At 47.0% G+C, this 15,426-nt stretch overlaps 1 protein-coding gene across 1 annotated transcript; it reads right to left on the reverse strand.

Annotated features, from left to right (window-relative positions):
* Positions 1-4,639: 4,639 nt before the first annotated feature.
* On the reverse strand, positions 4,640-7,287 carry LOC122687111 (protocadherin-8-like). Its single transcript, XM_043892547.1, is given in 2 exon segments — positions 4,640-6,769; positions 7,141-7,287. Coding segments are annotated over 2 exon segments (2,277 nt in total).
* Positions 7,288-15,426: the final 8,139 nt, after the last annotated feature.

Below are 15,426 nucleotides of genomic sequence, written 5' to 3' on the forward strand. Positions count from 1 at the left end.
TATCATTCATTCAGTGATTAATGCTATGAAGGAAAATGAATCAGGGAAGAAAGCGACAGTGACGGTGGTTAGAGGCAACCTGCCATTAGGAAGACTTGTTTGAGAAGATGGATATTTGAGCAAAGAACTAAATGAAGGAAGAAAGCAAACAATATGGATATCTAGAGAAAGAGCTTACCAGGCAGAGGGAGCAGCAAAACTCTGAAACAGAGACATAGGTGGTCAGTTCCAAAAAACAAGCAAGTTGATAAAAAGACTTAAACTATCAAGGGGAACAGTGATGAGAAATCAGATGGGAGAAGCAACTGGGAGCCAGGTAATACAGAACTTTCGGGGCCAAGCGTGGCTTGTTTACAAATATGGCCCCAAAATTCTTTCGTAACTTTTCAATGTAGAGGTGGGGCCTCTGTCTCCTTCCTTTAAATCTGAATGGGCTTAAGATTGCTTAGACTGGTAGAATGTGATGGAAATGACTATGTTTTCTGAGACTGGTTCAGAAAAAGAAGACATGTCTTTGTCTTGTTTGGTGGAACATTCATGTTTGCAACCATAACCTTGCATGTGACTTTCCAAGGCTACCATGCTGTGAGAGGAATCAAGCCACATGTAAAGGGCACATGGAAACCCTCTTCCCACCTCCAAGTCTGCAGTCCTAAACTTGTAGTCATTCTAGTTCACACGCCAGACACATGACTAAATACGCCTTCAGATGATTCCAGCTCCCAGCCATCACACCTTCTCAGCTAAGCCCTCAGACACTGGAGCAGACACAAATTATGTCTTGTCCAAAACAGCCCAGAGAATCCATAAGCCTAATAAAATGACTGTTGTAAACTGCCACATTTGGGACTAGTTTGTGACCCAGCAGTCATAATGAGAAACCATGATAGGAATTTTAGACAAGTGAGAAATCTTTGGAGAGTCGATTAACATGATCTGATTCATGAAGTAAGAGAATCACTCTAGTTTCTGTAGGGAAAGCAGTCTGTAAGAGGGCAAGCGTGGAGGCAGAGAGGCCAGTCTGGAGACTACTGCAGTCATCCAAGCAAGAAATGTTAGTGCCCTAGGTGGGGCAGCAACAGGGAAGACAGTAGGAAGGCCTTTGATTGACAATATAGTTTCAAAGTGATTCCAATAGGATTTGCTGCTAGACTGGAACTTGTGTGTGGGAAGATACAAATCAAGAATGACACCAAGGATTTTGACCAGAGCAAGCAACTAAGTGAATAGAGGTGTCATTTCCTGAGATACAAACATTAGAGGAAGAATGGTTTTGAAATCAAGGGTTCAGTTTTAAACATGTGGCAAATGGAAACGAATGAGGAGGAAGCAAGTAGGTATATGAATTTGGAGGTCAGGAGTATAGCTGGTTCTGTGTTCAACTCTAAGTGCCTCATTTTAGGAAAGATACATACAAACTAGACAATATTCAGAAGGGGACCAGGATGCAGATGTTTTTAAATGCCATATCATGTTTAAAAAAAAAATTGAAGGAAGTTAACCGTAGGGTAGGTAAAAATATCCATGATGGTGAAGAAGCACTTGAATAAATAGGACACAACATCAGGACTCATCTTCAAGAGTGCAGTATGTGCTTCAGGGGACTAAACATCTAGTGCCCACTTTTGTGAAGACTAATATGAAACACGTCAAAATTGACTACACCTCTCCCTACCGAAGCTACCATTCCAGAACCAGACAGCATTACAGAGATTTTGACTTAAACACTACAGGAGATGGACTGAATAGCATCTGGTTGTGTTGGTGAAGAATTCTCTAACCAGAGCAAAGCTAGACAAAACCAATCTCCCCAAAAAATGAATAAATAAAATTAAAAAGGATACACACACACACACACACACACACACACACACACACTCCATTTCCATATGTTCCTAGTAAAGGACAAACTGGCCTATACAAAACTTATCTATTCATATCCTGTTCTTATCAGGAATACCCACATGGAGGAAGTTACCCTTAGTGCTGTGGCACTAAGTTATTGTAGCATTAATAATCACAATATTCTGCTTTTCCAGCATTTTAATCCTTTGCATTGATAGAGAAAGTTTAGTAGGGTGAATAAGAGCAGGAAGCCTAGAGCCAGAATTCCTGGCCTAAGATCGTAACTCCAACACTTAGGTGAGCTACTTAAACTTTCTATGCCTCCATTTCCTACCTCATTGGATTTATTATGGGGAATAAATAAGTCAATCTGTATGCAGGTCAGGAAGCAACAGTTAGAACTGGACATGGAACAACAGACTGGTTCCAAATAGGGAAAGGAGTACATCAAGGCTGTATATTGTCACCCTGCTTATTTAACTTATAAGCAGAGTACATCATGAGAAATGCTGGGCTGGATGAAGCAAAAGCTGGAATCAAGACTGCCAGAAGAAATATCAATTACTTCAGATATGCAAATGACACCACCCTTATGGCAGAAAGTGAAGAACTAAAGAGCCTCTTGATGAAAGTGAAAGAGGAGAGTGAAAAAGTTGGCTTAAAGCTCAACATCCAGAAAACTAAGATCATGGCATTCGGCCCCATCACTTCATGGCAAATAGATGGGGAAACAGCGGAAACAGTGGCTGACTTTATTTTTGGGGCTCCAAAATCACTGCAGATGGTGAATGCAGCCATGAAATTAAAAGACGCTTATTCCTTGGAAGAAAAGCTGTGACCAACCTAGACAGCATATTAAAAAGCAGAGACATTACTTTGCCAACAAAGGTCTGTCTAGTCAAGGCTATGATTTTTCCAGTGGTCATGTATGGATGTGAGAGCTGGACCATAAAGAAAGCTGAGCACTGAAGAATTGATGCCTTTGAACTGTGGTGTTGGAGAAGACTCTTGAGAGTCCCTTGGACTGCAAGGAGATCCAACCAGTCCATCCTAAAGGAGATCAGTCCTAGGTGTTCATTGGAAGGACTGATGCTGAAGCTGAAACTCCAATACTTTGGCCACCTGATGCGAAGAACTGACTCATTGGAAAAGGCCCTGATGCTGTGAAAGATTGAGGGCAGGAGGAGAAGGGGACAACAGAGGATGAGATGGCTGGATGGCATCACTGACTCAATGGAGATGAGTTTGAGTAAACTCCAGGAGTTGGTGATGGACAGGGAGGCCTGGCGTGCTGCAGTCCATGGGGTCACAAAGAGTCGGACTTGACTGAGCAACTGAACTGAACTGAAATAAGCCAATAATTGCAAAGCATTTATTACATAGAAACAGCTATATAGTCAGTGATTTAAAATACTAGCTCTATTCAGCGTCCAGCCATCCAGCACATACTCAGTCGTGTCTGACTCTTTGGGACCCCATGGACTGTAGCCCACCAGGCTCCTCTGTCCATGAAATTTTCCAGGAAAGAATACTGGAGTGGGTTGCCATTTCCTCCTCCTGGGGATCTTTCCAACCTAGGGGCCGGACCTGAGGTCTCCTGCATTGCAGGCGGATTTTTTAACCCTTGAGCCATCAGCATCATCCCATCTATGAATGTACAGTAGAGACCCCTTTGTTTGGTTCTTTTATTATATAATTCATTGAAGCATACAGCATTATGACTTTGAAAAGAAGAGCTTCAAAGTCACAGGTATGAACTTACCCTCTTGCTTTGCAATCATTCCAAAAGGCACTTTCTTGAAGCACTCTCTACTGATATCAGAACTGCTGCCATTTGTTTCACTGTCTCCTTTTCCACTATCTCTGACACTAAATTCATCTGGATTTGAATGTGTACTTGAAGTGAAAAGGAAAGAACGACTCTGTTATCCATAAAAATGTACAAAATGTCAAACCCATGGCTTAGAGACAATGATAAATATTCTGCAATTACCTTAAACTTGCAGCAGATTTATCCTCTCCCCATCAGGATGGGGGGTGAAAGAGACCTGAGACAGAACCCTGATTAAAAAGAAGGGTGAGAGCAGCAGCTGATAATATGTCACCCTTAGATATCAGGGCTGACGGCAGGCGCAGCATCCGTCATCTAAAGTGCTGCAGGAAAGGGAACCTGTTAGTGGCTCAGCCCTGCGTGAGTCTTTGTGACCCCATGGACTATTGCCCCCCAGGCTCCTCAGTCCAGAGAATTCTCCACTGGAGTGGGTAGTCATTCTCTTCTCCAGGGGATCTTCCTAACCCAGGGATGGAACCCAGGTCTCCTGCATTGCAGGCAGATTCTTTACCAGCTGAGCCACCAGGGAAGCCCTGAATTGCTAACAGGAAGACACCACTTAAACCCTGAAGGAAAGGACTCAAGCTGGACTCACAAGAAAATTACCAGGGGCCAAACCAGTAGGAACAGGCATGGGCTTCCAGGAACACGCGACCATCAGGGCTTCTCCTGCCCTCGTCTGTGATGAACTTTTCCTCTCAGAGAAAATACTTAACAAACCCCGAAAAGTCAGCCATTTGCAGTCCCGAACCTGATCTGCACTGAACCTTCACAAAGCTTCCAGGGTGAAAATCCACTAAAGGTTAGCAATGGGTTTAAGAGACCTGGGGGTGAGCTACCCGGGCCCCTCCTGAGCTGAGGAGCTTAAGGACACCCCGCTGTCCCCGGCCTGGGAAATCTCTGCAGACTCGCCCTCCCGGGCCTCTGAGGAAACGGAAAGCGGCGGTGTCTCCACGAAGCAGCTCAGGCCGAAGCCCCAGAGTCACAGCCCCTGACCCTCTGCGACTTGGAGCGGCCTGGCCATTCACTGCTTGCGTTGCACCAGTTCCGGTCGCGCTCCCAAAGCTTCCTCCTCCGCGGCCCGGGCGGGACCAAGTCACGGTGACCACGGCCACCAGGAGAAGGCCGCAGGGGCTGGCCGAAAGCCGCTCTGCGCGCCCCTTCCGGGTTCGGCGGCGGCGCCGGCGCCGGCCGTGGCACCAGCACCATTTGTCCGCCAGGTGGTGCAGGAAGCGCGGGTACCGGGAGCACCGCGCGCGAGCGCCGCGGGGCCAGCCGGCCTTCGTCCAGCGCCGCGACGACCGCCGTCAGCGGACCGGCGGGCTGCGGGGACCGCAGGCGCTGCAGCGATAGCTCCCCGGGGCCGCCGTCGCTGCGGAGCCGGAGGTAAGTCAGCTGCGCGTCAAGGCCTTTGTCCGCGTCCCTAGCCTGCTGTCGAGTCGGCAGGGAGCCGAGGGACGCGTTCCAGGGCAGAGGCAGCAGGGCTGAGCCATCGACGAGTCGCGGGGTCACCAGTCCGGGCGCGCGCTCGTCCCGGCCCTGCATCTGCAGCCCCGCCGTGGCCCGGCCTCGCAGCGGCGGCGAGCCGCCGTCCAGTGCCTCCAGCCCTAGCTACAGGCTGGCCAGTTCCTCGAGGTTGAAACTCCGTCGTGCGCGCAGCCGCCCCGTGACGCGGTCCCCCTAGACGTAGGTGGACACGGCGCCCCCAGCCCGGCCCACCTCGGCCTCCAGCAGCCTGTAGGTGACCTGGCCGTTGCGGCCCAGGTCCGGGTCCCTGGCGGCCACCGTGGCCAAGTAGGCCCCGGGCGGGTTGTTCTCGCGCACTGACACCTCATAGACCGGCCGCGTGAAGAGCGGCGCGTTGTCGTTCTCGTCGCCCACACGCACCGTGTAGGGCCGCACGGTGCGCAGCGGGGGCGCGCCGCGGTCCTCGGCCACCAGCGTCAGGTTGTACTCGGAGATGCGCTCGCGGTCCAGGGACGCCGCGGTCACCACCAGGTAGCTGCCCGCGTAGGCCGGCTGCAGCCGGAAGTGCTCGTGCCCGTAGAGGGCGCAGCGCACCTGCCCGTTGGCGCCCGAGTCCCTGTCCGAGGTGCTGACCAGCTCCACCAGGCTCTCGCGCGCCGCCCCCTCCGGCACCAGCGAGACGGCGCTCGCCTCCGGCGTCCCAGGCCCGGTCGAAGAGGTCGCCTCCGCTCCGCCAAGAGCGGCGGCGGCGGCGAAGGGCGAGGCAGCAGGCGCGCCCGGGGCGGCCAGCGGGGTGATGGAGATGTCTGGAGCGTTGTCACTGACGTCGCGGAGGCGCACGATGACCTTGCAGGTGGCGGCGCGGGGCCCGGGGCCGCGGTCCTGCGCCCGCACGTCCAGTTCGTAAGTGTCCTGGCGCTCGTAGTCCACGGGCCCCGCCAGGGTGAGGCGGCCGGAGCGCGGGTCCAGGCGGAAGAGGCGGCGCGCCTCGGGCGGGGTGCGGGCCCCGAAGGCGAACACCACGTCGCCGTTGGGGCCCTCGTCGGGGTCCGCCGCGTCCAGGTCTAGCAGGAGCGAGCCCACGGGCGCGTCCTCCGCCAGCTCCACTTCGGCCACGGCGCCCTGAGGGAAGGCCGGGCTGTGGTCGTTGGCGTCCAGCACGCGCACGCTGAGGGCGGCTGTGGCGGAGCGCGGCGGGCGGCCGCCGTCCTGGGCCACCAGCCCCAGGCTGTAGGTGGCCTGGCTCTCGCGGTCCAGCTCCTGCAGCAGCACCAAGTCGGCGCACTGGGCACCGTCCGCGCGCGTCTGCAGCTCCACTTGGAAGGGGCTGTGGGGCTCGGCCAGGCACACGCTTTGCAGCCCGTTGGCGCCCACGTCCTCGTCCACGGGCACCTCCAGGGGGATGCGCGTGCCCACCGCAGGGCCCTCGGACATCTCCACTGGAATCTGGGCCCGGGGGAAGCGCGGCGCATGGTCATTGATGTCCCTCACCTCCACCTCCACGTGCACCAGCCAGAACTGCTCCTGGGAGAAGCTGACCACGTCGAAGGCCAGCACGCACTGAGGGGCCTGGCCACACAGCTGCTCTCTGTCCAGGCCCGTGTCCCCGACGGTCAGCCTGTCGCCCTAGCACAGCGAGCTTAATCAGGCGGAACCGGCCGGGTACCTAGCGCTGGGAATTAAACAGGACGTGGTCACACAGAACACTGATGAAGGTGCTGGGGGCTTCTTCCTCACAGGTGTAGAAATTGACAGTTTCAGTTCAATACCCTGACACCACCAGCAGCCACGGAAGCAGCAGGGACTCCAGTCCACCCCTGAGTAAAGTGTCAGCGGGGAATCTGAACCTGCAGTGAGACATTCTGGGCCTCACCCGCCCTCCTGAGCGCACAGTCAGGAGACACTTGCCCTCTCAAATACTTCTGATCACTAAACCCTCTCTGCTGTGTAATCGCCTTTCTCTCCCTGGGCCCAAGCATGCTTCTTCTGAACCCTACCAGGGAGGCTGCCGAGAGAAAAATATGCAAATAAGCCTCCGCCGGAGCTAATCCACAGTCTCCTGGCCTCTGGGTCTTGTTCCCTTGAAAGAGCTCGCAGGAGGGCCTGGAGAGCTGAACAGTGGCCAGGGCAGTGCAGTAGGTCATTGAGATTCCTCCAGAAGTTTACACTATAAAAATGCACCCCGCTTGCTCTGCCAGTGTGCCGGAGTCTCACTTTGACAGCCGGAGCAGGGGAGCCGCAGCCTCTTTATTCCTTCCTGAGCACGCATAGTTGCCGGATAGAGGCACAGTTTCTCTTCTGCTTCACCACTTTGAAACAAACGCATATATGTATCCTTGGCCACCCACAGTTATCCGTCTATACTGGGTTATCATTTCCTGTATTGAGAGATTGTAGGGGAACAGCTTCTTCAGAACCGGGCAGTGTCTAATCAGAAAAGCACGGTTTTCCAGAGCAATCATTTCTGAATAGCTTTTCCCTAGCCAAGAAACCATTAATGGCGAAATTTCCACCCCTTCCTCTCCTTTTATGTCAGTAATTGCTTATACATGAAGACTCAGTGTCAGTCAGGGAGGTTTGTCAACGACAAACCACTGTAAGGGATGGTTAAGGGTAAGAAAAAGATTTAAGGAAATATATTGCAGTCAGTCTTGTTAGAAAATTGCTATAGACCAATTATTTTTAAAAAGCCCTTGGCTGAAGAAAACCACGGGTGGCCTGATAGGCTGAAGGCTAAAGAAACATTAAACCATCTGTCTAAAGCACAACAGGCCTGTGTGAGGTTCCCTTTATGTGTGAAGTGTTCTAAATGCTAAACAGCCCCACATGGTAATGATGACATTGTTCCTCGTGCCATGGAGCTGTCATCAAGGCAGAGTGTTCTTTAACCAGTCATCTCCAATAAAATCAGTGAGCAGGCTGAGTTATTAATATGCCCAGGCTATTCTTGGCTCCTACATGTTCTGTAATGTTACTGATTCCTGCAGAGGCATGTCAGTAAATGACTTTTTTTTTTTTCTATCACTCTTAAGAAGGAGTTGCACTTATCTCAGCACCAGGATCCCTGAACCCAGTTCTGAAACTGAGCCACCTTTGATGAGATAATTAATTTCCAGGGGTTTTAATTTAGTGGAGCATTTGGCAATGAGTCTAATTACAAGTACCAGCAACCAATGGAGAAGAACAGCGGGGAGCATGGGTTGATTTTTGTCGGGTACTCTGAGATTCTGAAAAGGGAAAGAGCTTCATTTTGTTTAGTTTTTTATAATTTTATTTTTTTATTGCAGTATAGTTGGTTTACAGTGTTGTCCCAATCTCTACTGTTATAAAGGGACTGTTATACACATATAGGTATTTTGAAAATATATTTTTTTCCATTATGGTTTATCATGAGATACTGAATCTAGAAGGACTGGGAGTTTGGGATTAGCAGAAGTAAACTATTGTGCATATAATGGATAGACAACAAGATCGTACTGTACTTTGTTTTTTTTTAGCTTTATCTTTTTTTTCATTTATTTTAATTAGTTGGAGGATAATTACTTTACAATATTGTAGAGATTTTTGCCATACATTGACATGAATCAGCCATGGATTTACATGTGTTCCCTATCCCGATCCCCCCTCCCACCTCCCTCCCCATCCCATCCCTCAAGGTGGTGCTGTACTTTGGATTTTTTAAAGTTTGCTTTTTAAAATTCAGATGAGGCATTCATCTGAAGAAGGATACAACCACCTTTCAGTTTAGTGAGACTAGATTTCTTGTAAACCAGTATCTTCAATGGGATTAGGACAGTGTGCTCCTTATCTTAGAACTGGGTATTTCAGTGAAGCATCTGGTTATTCTGCCTCTGGGTCTTGAGGAAAACAAGAGGACCTGATCTCTTTACCCAGCTTCTTAATTCCTAGTGCAACCTTACTGGAAGACTGAAAACCGATTCAACCCATGCCTTTTAAAAGGCACATGCTTCCATGCACTTTCGCCAGGAGAGGGACCCATTTAACCACAGTCCAAGTCTTTCACACAGTCCCTTGCCAGGCCTGGCTCTTGACAGTCTTCAGCATATTGTTGCCATTCACGATCAGAAAAACTGCTCAGCATCCTGAAAATGAAGAATAGTCCATGACTCTATCTACCGAACGTCAAAAGACCCAGATAAAATATTTTAGAAGGCAGGCAATCATACACATTACCTCCACAATACTAAACATCTGGCCACTTAATGTTTGAAAACATCTAGCTATGATGCTTAAATGCTTGATTGCATTTTCCCCACTTTTCCTCCAGCTGTTTGGCAGCAAGGAGAAAATCTATAAGAAAAGTGTTATATTGTCAGTGATTCATTATTAGTGTTAGCTTCACTTCCTAGTAAACAACCACCTTATTAAAACACTGCTTCATGAATGAAGGACAGCTGGAGTTTTGAGAAAGAGACATTTTCTGAGGCAAAAATCAGTTCTGTGCCCATAGAGTGACATGCTGAATAACAGAAACTGTATGATCTGTGCCCCTAGGGATGTGTCACCCGGAAGCCGTTTACAGCCTTGAGCTCCATGGCACTCTCACATTCCATTCTGTTGACTCCGTTAGATGAAAATCTGTCTCAATATTAAAACGCATCATGGCAGAAATTTGCTTTATGTTGCTTGTTTTCCCATTTGCCAGAATATTGCCAGACTCTACGTCCATAAAATGTAGTTTTGATCTCTACTGGGGGCAAACGTGGATCAAAGTAAGCAGTGGGACCAAGGGGACCACCGCCACCCCAAGAAGACCAAAATGTGAATACAGCGGTAACTTGGTCCCCTTGCTCAGTTTGGTTTTAAAAGGGGTGAAGGGGGAGGATTTGGGTGGACTCCGTACTGTGCTCACTTTTGTTCCTGAAACAAAAGCACCAGACAGACTAGAGTTCCGCCCCCACCACCAAATACCAGGAGACCAGATCAGTAAAACAGGATTTGAATTCCAATCATCTTAATAAAAGATTTTCTTTTTGGCTGAACAGGTAACACCGGTATCCCTTGCACCCTAAAACATGCTGTATGTAAGCTCAGGTCACTTTCACCATAAACATGGGAGGAAGACTGCCCCTAATTCAAATCAGTGCCTGGGCTTTGGCAGAGTTTTGCCCATTTCCCTTTTACTATTACACAAAACCAATGACATATGTTTAAGGGGAGAGTTCCTAATATGAATATTTGGCTAGATCAAGGTGTCTACACGTCAGAAAAAGCATCAACTTTTATAGAACCTTGCACGAACACTTGTGTGGCCCAGAAACAGTTTTCATACCATTTAGAACAAATCACTCTGTGTACTACACTGAGACCCATTTTCATTTCTCAACTGAACAAACATTCTGGAGACGAATGAGCAAAACATTATCAAGTGCAATGTTTCTATCTTCAAGGAGCAACTTCTAGAAATTGAAGCTATGAAGACTGTTGGAGAGAAAACAAATCAACCTAACAGCTGGGTGTTTTTTTTTTTTTTCTTCCTGTTTTTAAAATCATACCTTGAAAAAACTAGTCGTTCTTCAGCAGTGTGAGCCCCCCAGATTGAGAGTAACTGTTCTAAGTGCTCCCAGAAGAGGATTCATTATCTCCCATTCCTGTTACCCCACTGCATAATCAGTTTGTTATTAGGTCTTAACTGCACAGTCATTTATAAGAAAAGTTATCAGCAAATTGACGGTCCTTTTTGGAAAATGATTTTCGGGAAAATAATTCAGCCCTGAATTCAGCCAAAATGCTGTCCTCAAGCATAGCCTTAAAAACAAATGCTATTTATCAACTTTTTAAGTACTTTAACCTAGAGAAAATCACAGGGCAACACTGTAGGGTAGCAACACTGATCACAAACTCCCCTCAACATAAAAGACCGAATGACGTAATCTTCACTTAGAGAAAAGTTTCCTCTAGGATCGTTATGTTAATAATGATATTATCAAAATTACGTAATCTTAAATGAGTGGATAAAACTAGTTTTTAAATTGCTGATTTTATTAGTCTGATTCTGTGAGGAAACTAGGGCTTTGTTGGTGGCTCGGAGGTAAAGAAATCGCCTGCCAATGTGGGAGACAAGGGTTGTATCCCTGGGTCAGGAGGATCCCTTGGAGAAGGAAATGACAACCCACTCCAATATTCTTGCCTGGAGACTTCCATGGGCAGAGAAGCCTGGCAGGCCACAGTTCATGGGATCACAAGTCACCACGACTTAACGACTAAACAACAACAAAGTGAAGGAAATTAAGTCAATGAATAATGAAAAATTGTTTACCTTTTGGGTTCAGGGATACCTTAATCCCCAAATGAGCCAGAGAAATTGACTTTGGTACTTGACTTTGGTCACTGGCTCAAGGTCCATACTTTGCATTCTTACCACCCTACAGGAAGGAAAACCGCCTCCTACTCAGCAATATTGCAAAGCAAGATAATAAAAGAATATGGATTGAGAAGCAACTTTTTATCTGTCTTATTTTAACTTCATCTCTCTTCCTCTTACTGAAATCTTTCTATTCCTACCCTGTAATAAAACCTATGACCATCAGTAATCAGAACACTTTGAGGTCCTTTATCAACAGATATTTGATCAAGTATCAGTGACACAATAAAGCTCACAGTCTTGTCAAAGAAAATGTTGCTGTTGTTTAGTTGCTAAGAGTCAACTCTTTTGTGACCCCATAGACTGTAGCCCACCAGGCTCCTCTGCCCATGGGACTTCTCAGGCAAGAATACTGGAGTGGGTTGCCATCTCCTTCTCCAGGGGATCTTCCTGACCCAGGGATCAAACCTCTGTCTCCTGCACGGCAGGTAGATTCTTGACCACTGAGCCACTTGGAAAAGAAAATAGTTAAACATGAAAAAATAAACCATCAGAGTTCAGACAAGACATAGTGCCAGATGACACGGAGAAAGTTACATCAAATGCAACCAGGAGGAGATCGCAGACTTGACAGGTAAAATCACACTCAGCCAGAACTACCGGGAATGCGGAGAACCTGGGAGTGTTGTTACACGCTGTAGAGAGAGGCAGGAACAAAAGCCTTCAGTGGGTGAGTATACCAGTTGGCTAGAGTGGATGGTTTTAGGAGGACAAGCTTGAATGGGTGGCACAGCTGAGGAGAACCTTGATGCTAAGCTGAAGAGTTTAGACACTTTTAAAGGAGCAGTGAGAAAACACTGAAGTTTTGGAGGAAAGAGCAACAACCTTGAATACATATCAACAGTGATATGTAATCTATTATTGTGTGTGTTAGTTGTTCAGTCGTGTCCAACTTTTTGCAATCCCCCTGTAGCCCATCAGGCTCCTCTGTCTATGGGATTCTCCAGGAAAGAATACAGGATTGCCATTCCTTCCTCCAGAGGATCTTTCTGACACAGGGATCGAACCCTGGTCTCCTGCATTGCAGACAGATGCTTCACCATTTGAGCTACAGGGAAGTCACATTCTATTACTGTAGTTCTCCCTAACTAAGGAGCACATGTTCCACTACCCATTCTGGATGCCTGAAATCACAGAGAGTACTGTTTTTTGCTATACGTACAGCTTCAGTACAGTTCAGTTCAGTTGATCAGTCGTGTTCAACTCTTTGCAACCCCATGGACTGCAGCACACCAGGCCTCCCTGTTCATCACCAACTCCCGAAGTTTACCCAAACTCATGTCCATTGAGTCGGTGACGCCATCCAGCCATCTCATCCTCTGTTGTCATCTTCTTCTCCAACACCACAGTTCAAAAGCTTCAATTCTTCAGCGCTCAGCTTTCTTCACAGTCCAACTCTCACACCCATACATGACCACTGGAAAAATCATAGCTTTGACTAGACAGACCTTTGTTGGCAAAGTAATGTCTCTGTTGTTTAATATGCTGTCTAGGTTGGTCATAACTTTCACTTTCATCAAGAGACTCTTTAGTTCTTCTTCACTTTCTGCCATAAGTGTGGCGTCATCTGCATATCTGAAGTTATTGATATTTCTCCCAGCAACCTTGATTCCAGCTCGTGCTTCATCTAGTCCAGCATTTCTCATGATGTACTCTGCATATATAAACAGGGTGACAATATACAGCCTTGACATACTCCTTTTCTGATTTGGAACCAGACTGTGTTCCAGGTCCAGTTCTAACTGTTGCTTCTTGACCTGCATACATATTTCTCAGGAGGCAGGTCAGATGGTCTTGTATCCCTATCTCTTTAAGAATTTTCCAGTTTGTTGTGATACACACAGTCACACTCTTTGGCATAGTCAATAAAGCAGAAGTAGATGTTTTTCTGGAATTCTCTCGCTTTTTCGATGATCCAGCGGATATTGGCAATTTGATCTCTGGCCCCTCTGCTTTTTCTAAATCCTGCTTGAACATCTGGACGTTCTCGGTTCACATATTGTTGAAGCCTGGTTTGGAGAATTTTGATCATTACTTTGCTAGAGTGTGAGATGAGTGCAATTGTGCGGTAGTTTGAGCATTCTTTGGCATTGCCTTTCTTTGGGATTGGAATGAAAACCGACCTTTTCCAGTCCTGTGGCCACTGCTGAATTTTCCAAATTTGCTGGCATATTGAGTGCAGCACTTTCACAGCATCATCTTTTAGGATTTGAAATAGCTCAACTGGAATTCCATCACCTCCACTAGCTTTGTTCATAGTGATGCTTCCTAAGGCCCACTTGACTTGGCATTCCAGGATGTCTGACTCTAGGTGAATGATCACACCATCATGATTATCTGGGTCGTGAAGGGTTTTGTGTGTGTGTGTGTGTGTGTGTGTGTGTGTGTGTTTTGTACAGTTCTTCTGTGTATGCTTGCCACTCTTAATATCTTCTGCTTCTGTTAGGTCCATATCATTTCTGTTCTTTATTGTGCCCATCTTTGCATGAAAAGTTCCCTTGGTATCTCTAATTTTCTTGAAGAGATCTCTAGTCTTTCCCATTTTATTGTTTTCCTCTACTTCTTTGCACTGATCACTGAGGAAGGCTTTCTTATCTCTCCTTGCTATTCTTTGGAACTCTGCATTCAAATGGGTATTTATTTCCTTATCTCCTTTTCCTTTTGAATACCACAATCACAGAAAACTAACCAATATGATCACATGGACCACAGCCTGTCTAACTCAATGAAACTATGAGCCATGCCATGTAGGGCCACCCAAGATGGACAGGTCATGGTGAAGAGTTCTGACAGAATGTGGTCCACTGGAGAAGGGAATGGCAAGCCACTTCAGTATTCTTGCCTTGAGAACCCCATGAACAGTATGAAAAGGCAAAAAGATAGGACACTGAAAGATGAACTCCCCAGGTCAGTAGGTGCCCATTATGCTACTGGAGATCAGTGGAGAAATAACTCCAGAAAGAATGAAGAGACAGAGCCAAAGCAAAAACAACACCCAGTTGTGGATGTGACTGGTGATAGAAGCAAAGCCCAATGCTGTAAAGAGCAATATTGCATAGGAATCTGGAACGTTAGGTCCATGAATCAAGGCAAGTTGGAAGTGATCAAATGAGATGGCAAGAGTAAAAACCGACATTTTAGGAATCAGCAAACTAAAATGGACTGGAATGGGTGAATTTAACTCAGATGACCACTGTATCTAGTACTGTGGGCAAGAATCCCTTAGAAGAAATGGAGTAGCCATCATGGTCAACAAAGGAGTCCAAAATACAATACTTGGATGCAGTCACAAAAACAACAGTCAAAGTAATCCAAGTCTATGCCCTGACCAGTAATTCTGAAGAAGCTGAAGTTGAATTGTTCTATGAAGACCTACAAGACCTTCTGAAATGAACTCCCAAAAAAGATGTCCTTTTCACTATAGGGGACTGGAATACAAAAGTAGGGAGTCAAGAAATTCCTAGACTAGCAGGGAAATTTGGCCTTGGAGTACAGAAAAAAGCTGGGAAAAGGCTAATAGAGTTTTGCCAAGAGAAAGCACTGGTCATAGCAAACACCCTCTTCCAACAACACAAGAGAAGACTCTACACATGGACATCACCAGATGGCCAACACTGAAATCAGATTGATTATATTCTTTGCAGCCAAAGATGGAGAAGCTCTATGCAGTCAGCAAAAACAAGACTGGGAGCTGACCGTGGCTCAGATCATGAACTCCTTATTGCCAAATTCAGACTTAAATTGAAGAAAGTAGGGAAAACCACTAGACCATTCAGGTATGACCTAAATCAAATCCCTTATGATTACACAGTAGAAGTGACAAAAAGATTCAAGGGATTAGATCAGATAGACAGAGTTCCTGAAGAACTATGGACAGAGGTTCATGACATTGTACAGG

This window comes from Cervus elaphus, chromosome 30, assembly GCF_910594005.1.
Source record: "Cervus elaphus chromosome 30, mCerEla1.1, whole genome shotgun sequence".
NCBI lineage: Eukaryota > Metazoa > Chordata > Mammalia > Artiodactyla > Cervidae > Cervus > Cervus elaphus.